Genomic DNA, 12,513 nt, shown 5'->3' with positions numbered 1-12,513 from the left:
ATGTTAATAATAATTATTATTATTATTTTCACCATTTTCTGGCCCCCTTCCTGCCCTCGCCCAGTTCACCCATTGCTGTGCTGGCCCTGGCACCAAACCCCTCCAGCTCCTCTCGAGCCCCACCCCCACGCGGGCCGCTCTATACGTGACACAACAACCCCCAACCTTTTCCAAGCCCCGCCCCCTTCTTTCTCACGTCATAAGCATTGGTGACCCGTAGCAACGCCCTCAAGGCGGGATCAGAACGTTGCGGGGGTCCCGCTCTACACCGCTGCCGGCGCCGCGTGAGGAAGGTTGGGACCTAGGGGAGCGAAGGTTTCCATGGCAGCGGCCCGGCAGATGCATGCGCACTGCGAGCGGGTGGCAGCTGGAAGGCGGTGCTTCAGGCCGCCATGTCGGCGCCGCTGCGGGAGGCCACGCAGCAGAGGCTGGCGCGATTCGCCCAGCTCCGAGGTAGCCCCCGAGGCCGGCGGGAGGGGGGAGCCGGGATCGCCCCGCCCCGGCCCTGACACACGTTGGGTTTGTGGTGCGATTGACTGGAGCGCTGCGCAGGGCCCGTGGCTGGGCCGCACGTCGCAGTGGGGGTGTGCAGGCAGCTGGGGAAAGGGGGGACCCGCGCTTGAGAAGCTGTAACCACCCTAGGGGGTTTCTTGCCAGCTCCGGTTTAAATGCAGCCTTTAGTGCAGAGCAGGGGGCATCGCAGCGTCCTCTGGGAGCGGTGGGTGGCCGTGGAGCACCCAGTGGCTTGAATCTGCACCAGGGACACTCTGAGGCTGCATCTGCCACTCCTGGTTTTTGAAGGCTTGGGTTCCCCAGCACCAATTACTTAGACTGCTGGAGATCTTGCAACAGGACAGGGTGTCCAACTTGGGGTGCCTGTGGGCTGGGGGTATCACAGAGCTGGTCTGCAGGCTGGATGGGGCCCACGGACTTTCCGGCCTCTTGTCTTCCCTCCACCCCACCTGTGCCAGACCCAACATGTGCGGTGGGACCCGCTGGCACGGAGCACTTGTCCAGAACGCAGCGCCCACGCCAGCTGGTGCAGGACTTTACTGCACGTGGTGCTGCTCTTCTTCAACTAGTCCAGGTCTGCACTGCATGTGGCGCCTGCTCAAGCTGGTTCTTCTGGACTGGCTGGAGCAGATGCTGAATACTCCTCGTGCCCTGGGTCAGCCAGGGTGGAGGACACTATGTGCAAGGCAGTCCCAGAGCAGTTAGAGCAAGTGCCCTGTGTTATATGAATCCCAGAGCAGCTGCTGCTTGCATCCCAGGCTCTGTGTGTGGGGTCAGTATGCGAGTTAGCTTGGACTCAGAGACTGGCTCTCTTTTTGTGGGCCATATCTTTGATATCTCTGCTACAGGCCAGTGGCTGTTAGACTCAATGCACCCCTCAGAAAATGCCAGCTCTTAGTTTCCACTCCTTTTTGATTCTGGAAAAAGGGTAACTTTTACTGTTGCAAAGAACTCAGAAAGACCATAACAGGTCAGGATGCTTTTAACACTATGGATTCCTATTTAACATCTCTGGGTTTATCTTGTTTACGCACATAAGTGTTAACATTGCATGATACCACACAGCCACCACACTGTGGTTGAGAATCAGTGTAATGAAATGTGTCAGTAACTTCTGTCAACAAAATACCACTACTCATTGGTTAACATACCTTTTTTTCAAATAGGTAAAACTGCTTGCACTGGAGAATTCTGGGATGTTGTCGTCATTACAGCAGCTGACAAAAAACAGGAATTTGCTTATAAAAAGCAGTTATCAGAAAAGTTGAGAAGAAAGGAGCTCCCACTTGGAGTAGATTATTGTGTTTTTGTGGACCCCCCTGGACAAAAAATTGGTTGGTATTCATTGTCAGTTGTATGTTTGCTACAGAACAGTACAATCAAAGACATTTTTAATTTTGCCAGTCTTTGACTCCTTATTCATATATTTATTAAACGTTTAATAAGTTTATAAATTTCACAGATTATAGAGCCATGAGGTACCAGTGTAATCATGTAATATGACGTCCTCCATAGGCTGGCTGTAGGGCTTCCTTGAAATCATTCTGGTCCAAGTTAAAGCATTTCTCAGAGCAAGAACACATACCAGTTTAAAAGATTCCAGTAGTATAGTCCAGTGTTCATTCTGCAACACTCAGTAAAGTTTATTGTTTAAGTTTGCAATTTAATTTGATTCATTTTTAAACAGATAACATTTGCTCGTTCTGGTTAAGTGTTATGACAACAGTTAACAATTTATGGAATGGTGTTTAAGTTGAATTATATGAATTAAATCACAAATTAATGTCCCAGTAGTATTAGATAATGTCTTGGTTGGGTTCAAATGTATAACAGTCACTATTCCTGTGTGGTGGTCTTCTGGATTTTATATCAGTAGGTCTGTTAATTTATCCCTGTAATGTGTATGCTTTGGTGATTTAGAGAATATGTTAGTAGTACATTGTTGTGTGAGTTCGTGCCGAATTATATAAGGACTGAATTAAGCACAGGCTCAGACCTGGATGTTCAATTTAAAACTTTTATTGTTTCACAAAGTCATAAACTAAGGAGGTCTGTTGGTTCACGAGGTTCCCAAATCAAGCCCTTGCTTTCTAACCCGAAGGCTAGGTGCGGCTGCCTGATTCAGTAGTCTCAGAACTGGTCAACAGCTCATTTAAAAGGAGTCCCTTATCTTTTTTTAGACAAAAGATACAAAACTGTCCCCATTCTGTCTGAGTGAGGCATCTAACATAACTTTTCTATTACTTATATATGATAACACATATACATATGCATTTCTAATTCTTACTTCTGTTGGTTACTAGTTAACTCATCTATATTCTACACGCTCTTTATTATAATTGGTTACGCTTCTTATGTTAATTTCTAATAGTTTACTTATAATACTCCCCAGACTTTATCAGCGTGATATATGGTTGTTTTTGTTCTTGTGGTTCAGCCTTGCATTTCTGTATTTTCTAAAAAAAAACCACTGCTTTGCTTGCAATTTTTATGATACTGTCAGCATTCTTATTCAAGGGTCAGATGGTGAAAACCAGAATGTCAATCGCTGACTTCTCAACCTCCTTGAAGCATTCTGGGAGTTTTAGTGCGTTGTTCATTATGCTAGGCCTTGCTTAGCATGAGCACTATCTCACAATTGTATGATAAGTGTAGAGTACAGAATATAGTTTATTCGAATTTCATATGCATTAGTAATAGACTCATGATGGTGTAGAATGAAAATCTCTGCATCTGATAGATCTATAGTAGTGAATGTATATCAAGAATCCTAGTTACGAAAATGTTAGTGTCCTGTTGTAAACTTTAATCTGTGTCATGTATTTAGAAAGTAGCTAATCTGATTATTCCATCTACAATGCAAAATAATTTGCAAATATTATTTTTTGTTAATTTAAAATATTTTAAGATAGAGGAGCATAGAAAGTACCCAGATAACGTTGCAGTATTTAATTTCCCTTCACAAAATGTGAATGTCAAAAAGGACCACTGAAAACTTGCAAAAATTCTTTAGTGAAATTTTATATGGCAGGTCTCCTATAAAAGTCAGTTTTTATAGCTGAATTATGACCCTCTCAAAATGACAACAAACTTCTTAATGATACTGTTGTTCCTAGGTTGAATTGGAGAGGGAATGTGTTATTTTTGCAAGATTTATCCACTTGAAGCACCATTCACAATGCGTGTAAGAGTTTCCTAAGATGATTATCTTTCATCTTTCTTGTATGTTTTGATCAACATCATTGAAGTAGAAATACTGTCCTTTCAGAGTGTTTTTAGGCAATTTCAGATGGACATTGTTGTATCTGTTGTCACTCAGTTCTCTAAACCATGAAGGCAAGAGGTTTCATTTAAAAATAAACTAATGTTTTGAAGCACATGAGGTCCGCTTCTAAACATGCTGTTGCTCATTGTAGTACTGCAAGCTATTTCAGTTCAGCGTTTGGTACTGATTAGTGTTGCTGTATTCTAGTATGCTTGGCACGCTTGTATTGCTATTGGTGATTTTCTTTTAAATATGTATTCATATATATTCCAGGGAATGGTGGATCAACACTTCACGTCCTTCAGTGCTTGGAAGAGCTATATGGTGACAAGTGGGCTTCTCTTACCATCATACTAATTCATTCTGGTAAATTATTTTCCTGTTTAAAAAAAAAAAAAATTGTGGCACTATGATTATAGAGTTTTTTTATTGGAACATATGGTACTCATGGTGGAGAAACAGGCTGCCAAATGTTGCTTCCATTCAAAATTAATCTCAAATATGGTTTATTTGGTAATTTTCTACCATCTGAGTGTAGACTGAGACTTTTTCCAACTCTCCCAGTTAAAAAGATCTGAAAATGCTATGAAACAGGACCCAAGGGTTTTCAGAAGAGAAGAAAGACTTGTCACCATTCAACAACAGCCCAGTCCATAGGTAACACGTAGGCAGGGCACAGGGAGACACGTGCCCCTCCCTGAAATTGGCCCTTACTGGCCAGGGAGTGGTGCCCTGCCTGAAAAGTACTGGCGGCACTTCTGGTTTCCTGCTGGCACTTCCGGGGTTGGCGATCGGCCACTGGTGCCCCCTCAACCAGGAGGCACCCATCCCATCGCCCATGGCCCTGTCCACCAAGCTGCTGCTTGTTTGGGTTATCTATGATTTGAAGTGGCAAACAAGATTTCTACTTACATGTTGCAAGAAGTGAATAGCATTCACTTTCTGATGCTATATGTCTTTGCAGATTTTTAGGGAAACACAGAAAATAAAATAAAAGCATGACTAGCTCAGAAAAGGACACATGATTTCCCATTCTTCTGTACTCCATCCAGCAGTGATGAATGGGGTTCATCATTTTTATTCAGGGACCTTTTTCCTACTTCGGCTACAAACTATAGAAGACGAAGTTGGTTATAATTAAGAAAATACCTCTTTAATGTATTCCTTCTTTTGGACAAGATCGGGATTGAGATTAGCATCCATCACTAGAAATTTCTGAAAGAGAATGACTGGTAGTTCGCTCGTTCTTTCCTTTTGGACACATCCCTGGAATGCCACCATGCTTCTCCTTTATGCCTCAAAACATAGGTAAAATAGCCATTTTGATACTCATACACCTACCTAGTTCTTGCTAGTTTTGAATACAGGTTCATGAGATCCTTACAGAGCAGTGTCTGGCGTATATAATAATAATAATAAACCTTTTCTTTTTTTTCTTAGGTGGTTATAGTCAGCGTTTACCAAATGCAAGTGCACTGGGAAAAATTTTCACAGCTTTGCCTTTTGGCAACCCTGTTTACCAGGTGTTAGAACTTAAACTGGCAATGTACATTGATTTTCCCACCCACATGAAACCAGGAATTCTCATTACATGTGCAGATGATATTGAACTTTATAGCACTAGTCATCAAGTAATCAAGTTTGATAAGCCTGGATTTACTGCTTTAGCTCATCCTTCAGATTTGACAGTTGGTACCACTCATGGAGTATTTGTTTTAGATCCATCCAGTTTGTCAGAAAAGGGAGAACTTGAATATAGCTTTTGTCATCAATTCCTACATAAACCTAATATTGAAAGGATGCATCAGTCTGGTGCAGTACTTGTAAAGAGGAATTTTTCTCAAGTAAATTCTGAAGAACGCCATCACTCAAAAATGGATTTTGAGTATGTGTACACTGACAGTTTATTTTACATTGATCATAGCATTGCCAAAAAATTGCTAGCATTTTATAAGCAGATGGAAACACTTTGCTGTGAAATAGATGCATATGGTGACTTTCTACAGGCTCTGGGACCTGGAGCAACTCAAGATTATATAAAAAACACAGCTAATGTCACAAAAGAAGATTCACAGTTAATAGAAGTAAAACAGAAACTATTTTCTCTTCTTAAAGGAACAGCACTTAATGTTATAGTCTTAAACAATTCCAGATTCTATCATATTGGGACTACTAAAGAATATTTATTTCATTTCACTTCTGGTAGCCAACTTAAATTTGAGCTTGGCTTACAATCTAACACATTCAGCATCTTCCCAGATAAAGCAGAAAATTCTGACAAATCAGCATGCATCATTCAGAGCATAATTGATGCAGGATGTTGTATAGCTCCTGGCTCTGTTATTGAATACTCCAGGCTAGGACCCGAAGTTTCGGTAGGGACAAACAGCATTGTAAGTGGTTGTTGCATAAATTCTAAAGCAGACATTCCACCAAACTCTTTTTTGGGTTCATTAAGTGTCAGGATTAATGGAAAACTAATGTATGTGAGCATGTTGTTTGGTGTTGAAGATGACTTGAAAAAGAATGTGAAACATTTTTCAGGCGTACATTCACTTCAGTTTTTTGGAGTCACTTTACTACAGTGCTTGGATCTCTGGGACCTCAAGTTGTCAGACCAACTCTTCTCTGGTGACAAGACAAGCTTAGGCTTGTGGACTGCTCGGATTTTTCCTATTTGTTCTACTTTAAGTGATTCAGTTAGAATGTCATTAAAGATGTTAAATGCTGTGCAGCACAAGTCAGCTTTTAAATTGAATGGCTTTAAGCTCCTGTCTATTGAAGAAATGCTCTTTTACAAAGACGTAGAAGACATGTTGAAGTTTAGGCAGGAAATTTACAAAGAAATCAGTCTGCAAAGACAAAAAGAGAAATCTGATTTGTAGAAGCACAGTAATTGTACACTTTGGCAGTCTTTAATTTGAGGATGATTGGTTGCTTTCAAGCTTGTAGAACCCAGAAGGAAAAAGTACACAGAATTTTTTTTTCTGGTTTTATTGAAGTAGAAATAATGAAATTGCATTAACAGTGTTATTGTAGCATAACATTAATAATGCAAAAATGCAGATAAACTATTCTTTTGATGAAAGAATTAATGAAATATTTCAAATCTATGAAAACACTAAGAGGCAAATATTCTTGTAGTGTCTTGTTATGTATTTTTAGGTTTTTCTTAATGAGACTATGGAATAGAACATGTTAATTAAACATTTGATTGAAAAACTACTTAAAACTTCTTCAGAATTCAGTGTTGGCTCCATCAACCTGGTGTTGCATAGCATTGATTCACCTTTCTTTGCATGCTTCATAGTTTTAAAATTCTAGTTTCATGAGGTAATTTTTTCTCCCTTTTAAACAAAGCAAAGATAATTACATGAATAACTTTAAATCTGTTTAAAAGATTACTCATGAAAGTTTTATTACAAGCTTAGAAGTATATAAGTACGTATGTTCTTTTACAGAAAACCGATTTTTGTGAAATGATTATGTTAAAGTACCTGAACAGGTGTAAAATTAAATAAAGAGTCACAAGAATTGACCTGGTGTATGCTATGCCCTTCCCATTTCTGAATCATCTTATGCGTGAAAGCATATGGTATTAAAATATTTCCAAGTTACTGGGTGCAATCTAACTGGTGATCATATTGATGGAATTAAAATGTATTAATTTGTTTCTCTTAGATCCCATGGAAGTATAAAGAAACAAATCTAATTGTAAATATATTGTTCTTATCTATTATTAAATTATGTTTGAGTAAAAGGTCATTATAATTCATAGCTGTAATAATAGTGAATGCTTGCCCTCAGGAGGACACAGAATTCACTTTTACACGTTAGTTAGCTGATAGTTTGGTTATGGGGCCATCAGCATTGTGTTCCTCTAGGACAGAGGGCTGTTAAGAATGACACGAATGCCTATATCCCTGACTATTGTGTACTGGACTATAAACGTAAGGTCTCATTAGTGTGATACTGATTCATTTTTGATTCTCACTTCTGAAAATGAATGTTCTGCACAGCAATAGCAGATTGGTAACTTCTAGCAGCTCTACTCTAATGTTAGTTCTATAAAATAATACACATTAGCTTTACTTCTATATTTTTCTTTAAAGCTTTCCTTTGATTCTTCCTTTGGATACAGAAGATCTACTTTAGAATAGATAAATATGCGTACCATTGTTGAGCTGTTATACTAGTATGGTCACAAAGGCAAACCATTTTGCTTCAATAAAAGTTCTCTAGTCTTCTCTCTATTCCCTCCAAAGCTTTTTCTTTTAAGTAACCCATTATGTACATAATCAGTGAACATTTTTCAGCTACAAGATTGAAAAGTGCCCACTCAGACTTTATAACAAGTTTCTTCTTAACTTTTGAATTCACACAACTCCAGCTATTGCACTCTTTTCTAATCTTGTCACCAAAATAGCCACTTTTTATTTCTACTTCATTCTAGTTTTAAGAATTTTTTTTATATCTGAGTCTGTAAGTTGAATACAAATTTAATGCAGCTTTTACCTCTTATTCAGCCTCCTGGTTTTGATGTCCTCTTACCACCTCTGAGCCTCCCTTTTTAAAGAGACTCATCTATAAATTGATCTGTCTTTCTTCCTCATGATCTTTCTCAAGATCTCAAGATTTACTTTGGCTCCTCTTCATTCAGCCAGAACAACTTTTTTATCTAGTACTTTTGAAGTGGGCTGATTTTAAGTGGCCTCTTTCAAAGGTATCCTATCTGGCTTCTAGTTTTCTATTCTTTTTTTAGCCCTTGGAGAGAGAAGATCCATTCATTTCTTTGTACCCTGGTCCCTTCTGGAACAAAAACTTCTAGGACCTAAATGCTCTCATTGCAGTTATCTGTATCCCTCAATGGTATGTGAGAGTATCTCCCAGAAACACATTTTGTGGTAACAGAACTTCAGTTCTTACAATAGATTTGGGCAAATAGAACATCCTGGTTCAGTATCAGGTTTGAATACTACATTCTGGTAATCTCTTTACTAGCTTATATCCAAATGCATTCACTTGATGCCTCCAGTCTCTCTCCCATCAAATAATGTACTTTTCTGTCTATAATAATGTTTTACAATATTGATTAGTGGCACAATATACATGATGCTTAAAATGTTTTAAACACTCAGTCTCTCTTCAAGAAAATCTACCCATTTCCTTTATGACCTTACTAAATCCTGTAATAATTTTGAATTCATATAAAACTGATCATGGAATGGAAATACCAGGAATTTGTATTCTTTTTTTTAAGCTTGTTAAAGACTGTACAATAGAAAATTGAGTCAAGTTATAATGTGGAATTTGAGGTAAGAAGCCTAACCAGAGAGAAATTGTTAAAGTATTATCAAATTAAATTTTGGTATTACTCGCAGAAACAAAATGATTGTGGGTTGTTAACTCTGCACTGAAATGTCTTGTTGTCCACTACAAAGCATGCAATGGCCCACCACTATTTCCAAAGTTGTCCCCAGTATTCATCATATAACACTTGTGAGACATTATTCTATGTTCAGTGTTTCTCTACCCGAGTTACGTCTTTTGAGTGTGTATGTTCAGAAGTACTAGAAACCATGCTAGAGTGTAATGAAAGTGTGAGGATCAAGATCAGCTTCAAGTGAGAAGTGGTGTTGAGCAACAATACAAAGTGTTATTTCAAAAATGGTATGTGAAATGTTACAGTCAAAGATTAAAAAAATTAACCGAGAAAAAATCAAGAAGTATCCTAGAATATGAAACATGATAGTATGAGTGTATACCATCAGATCTACCCAATCTCATAGCATCCATCATGAACTTATATCAAGCATAGACTTTGCATCTTTAGTTGTAGGTCAAGCTCTCTTCAGAGAAGGTTTTCGTATTCAGTTGCCTTGTTGCTAGAAAGGAATGGAGAAAACACTGGAAATAAAAACAATGCTTGTATTCTTTTGCCATTTATATTTTAAGAGGTTCCATAAACACAATGTACTGCTATCTAGTTTGATTGTTGAAAGTCATTTTAGCATGAATAAAAGATAGACACATAGTAGAGATTTGGGGAGTTGAAGGGAAAGTGTAGCTGATGTGGGCTGCGTTTGATTGATGGAGCATGTACTGCTGCACTTCTTAAAAGGCTGTCAGCTGTGCTTCTCCAGCCACTGAAGAGTGTAGAGGAAGTAGTCCTGGTATTTCCACCTCTACCTTACCTAGGTATGCCTTTGACTTGTAGAGTGGGTCATTGTGTTAGCCCACCTCATTCTCTGTGAAGATGCATCACCTAAGGAAACAAAGATCTCCCTTAGGTCTCCCAATGTAAAAGTGGACAGATATTTTCTCCCAGAATATATGAATACAGATACGCTACATTTTTGCAATTCTATTCTAAATAATTACATGAGCTTCTCTGACTATTTCAGTTTCATGAACACAGAAGTTTTATACAGCCAGAAGGTATATATTAAATCATGCTTCAAAGTTCAAGGTTGAAAATCTTGTGTGTGTGTGTTTGTGTGTGTATAGATAAATAAATAATGTGTCTCTGGGTGTGTGTTAGGCCTGTACAAAGCAGCTGTTATTCACTTTGAATTTGGCTGATCTGGGGGACAGTGATTCAATTTGGTGACTCGAATTACTGTCCTGAATTGCTTCAGCCGAATCTGATTCAGAGATTCAGCTGTTGCGGAGTCGGCAAAATTGCCAAATCACACAGGCCCCATCCCACACCCACTTTCAATGGCTGCCCTGCCTGCCCCAGTTCCCGGCTCTTTGGGAGCAAAAAGGGCCCTCTCACCGGCTCCTGCCTGGTGGGGGGGAATCTTCACTGCCCCATGCTACAGCGGGGGGGCTTTTCCATGAGCCCCCTGACCCTGCCTGCTCTCCCTGCCACCCCCCATAGCTGCCCTGTCCACCCCAGCTCCCAGCCCTTCAAAAAAACCACAGAAAAGCCGCAACTCACAGGCTCCTACCCAGCGGGTGGGCAATCCCTCCTGCCTGCCACTGCCCCGCGGTGCGTGGGGGGCTCTGCCATGAGCCCCCAAAAGCCTCAAAGCTGCTGCAGCAGCCAGTGAGTGGGGATTTTTTTTGTTTTGCTTTTAAAGGGCCAGGAGCTGGAGCAGGCAAGGCAGCCATGGGAGGGCTGGAAGAGTGGGCAGGGGGATCATGACAGAGCCCCCCATGCAGTGTGGGGCAGCGGGGATCACCCCCCACCTGGCAGCAGCTGGTGAGTGGGGACTATTTTTTTAACAACTGGGAGCTGGGGCAGGTGGAGCAACCATGGGGGGCAGGCTGGGGGATCAGGCAGGGAATGGGGCCTGGCAGGAGTCTCCCCTCCCCCACCCCTACTTACCATCACAGGGCACGTCCACACATGCAAGCACGTGCGCTTGCAGCAGCTCAAATAGAAGTGGTGCAGATTTGAGCCGGGGCTTTTTGCTTCAGCGCACGTGCTCAGACATGCACTTTGTTGTGGAGCAAATGGTGCCACTTGGGGCAAAATAACCGTGCTTAGCTGCTCCTGGATCTTCAGCCAGGGGGAGCTAAATCCCAGGACCGGCATCTGTGCTGTCCCCAGCAGTATAAAAAGCTGCCCTGTCCTGGCCCCAGCAGTATAAAAACCCACCCTGGCAAGTAGCTCAGGGCTACTAGCTCTCAGGAGCTTCTGGGGCCCAGCTATTTGGTACCTGGGGACACTACCCCCTGTGCCAGCTGGACTGCTGAAGCAGCTTTGAGAGTTCCCTGCACCCTCTACCCACTGCAGCAGTCTGGCAGTGGGGGCTGTTGCCTGGCTATAACCTGTGCACCTGCCAGACTCGGATGGGGACTGCATAGCTAGTAGAGGCATCTGCCCCTCTCGGCAAGCTGTCAGTGGACTGCGGTTGCAGAGTTGGCCTTTGTGCCCTCTGCCTCGCCGTCTGGGCAGCTATCACCCAGAAGATGTTCCAGGTGTGGTGGCCTGCTTTGAACTGTCAACACGTGTCCTCCTGGCCCCATTTGTCCAGAAGGTCAGCCACAGCCAGATGGGTCCAAGGTGCCAGCTCTGAGCAGACAGGGTCCTGCCACTGGCTTCCCTAGCAGGAATTCTGGTGTTCCCTATTGGAAAACTGAAAAATCCCTGATAAAAAAAAATCCCAAATTCACTCTGTAAAATACCCCCAAATCCATGTTCCCCCACAAATCAAATGAAAGACCACTATAAAGACTGAGAGCAAAACAGACAGGGATCAGTTGGACAATGCTTTATTGATATATCTTCCAGTGTTAAAGCAAGTCTCTTGTAATAATAAAGTGACCTCTAAATACATGTTTTATAAATTAATGAATACATGTTTTGCTGCACTCCCACAGGGCAATGGCCCCCGCACAAGGTGCTGGGCTCCCCAACAGGGGTTTAGACCCTCTCACAAGGGGTAAGCTCCCCCAACAGGGGGTTCAACCCCCACACAAGGGGTACAGGCCCCCAACAGGATTCACCCCCACACAAGGGGTATGCCCCCCCAACAGTGGGTTTGACCTTCCAACAGGGGGTTCAACCCCAAAATGGGTAAGGGCCCCTAACAGTGGGTTCATCCCCCACACAAGGGGTATGCCCCCCCAACAGGAGATTCAGCCCCCACACAAGGGGTACGGCCCCCCAGTGGGGTCCAAATGGCTCCCACAGGGGCTACCACACAGCTTGCAAGGCCCATATGCCCATCCCAGCCCCCCAGTTGCTGCCCCACCTGGCCCCATCCCCCACCAGTTGCTGCAGC

At 42.0% G+C, this 12,513-nt stretch overlaps 1 protein-coding gene across 2 annotated transcripts in view; it reads left to right on the top strand.

Annotated features, from left to right (window-relative positions):
- Window positions 1-202: 202 nt before the first annotated feature.
- LOC109305407 (serine/threonine-protein kinase TNNI3K) overlaps window positions 203-12,513 on the top strand; it is a 291,292-nt gene continuing 278,981 nt past the window's right edge. Inside the window, exons 1-4 of one of the 2 annotated variants that reach the window (XM_019528396.1) lie at window positions 283-453; window positions 1,680-1,847; window positions 4,052-4,144; window positions 5,219-7,748. In XM_019528396.1, coding sequence (XP_019383941.1) covers window positions 393-453; window positions 1,680-1,847; window positions 4,052-4,144; window positions 5,219-6,663 — 1,767 coding nt within the window. In that variant the 5' untranslated portion in view covers window positions 283-392 and the 3' untranslated portion in view covers window positions 6,664-7,748. Of the gene's footprint in view, window positions 454-1,679; window positions 1,848-4,051; window positions 4,145-5,218; window positions 7,749-12,513 lie in introns of those variants that run through there. The other variant, XM_019528397.1, reaches the window with a different exon arrangement.

This window comes from Gavialis gangeticus, unplaced genomic scaffold, assembly GCF_001723915.1.
Source record: "Gavialis gangeticus isolate Ggan-Ray unplaced genomic scaffold, GavGan_comp1, whole genome shotgun sequence".
NCBI lineage: Eukaryota > Metazoa > Chordata > Crocodylia > Gavialidae > Gavialis > Gavialis gangeticus.
The sequence above is the reverse complement of the archived record's forward strand: the minus strand, read 5'-3'. Positions and strand labels throughout refer to the sequence as shown.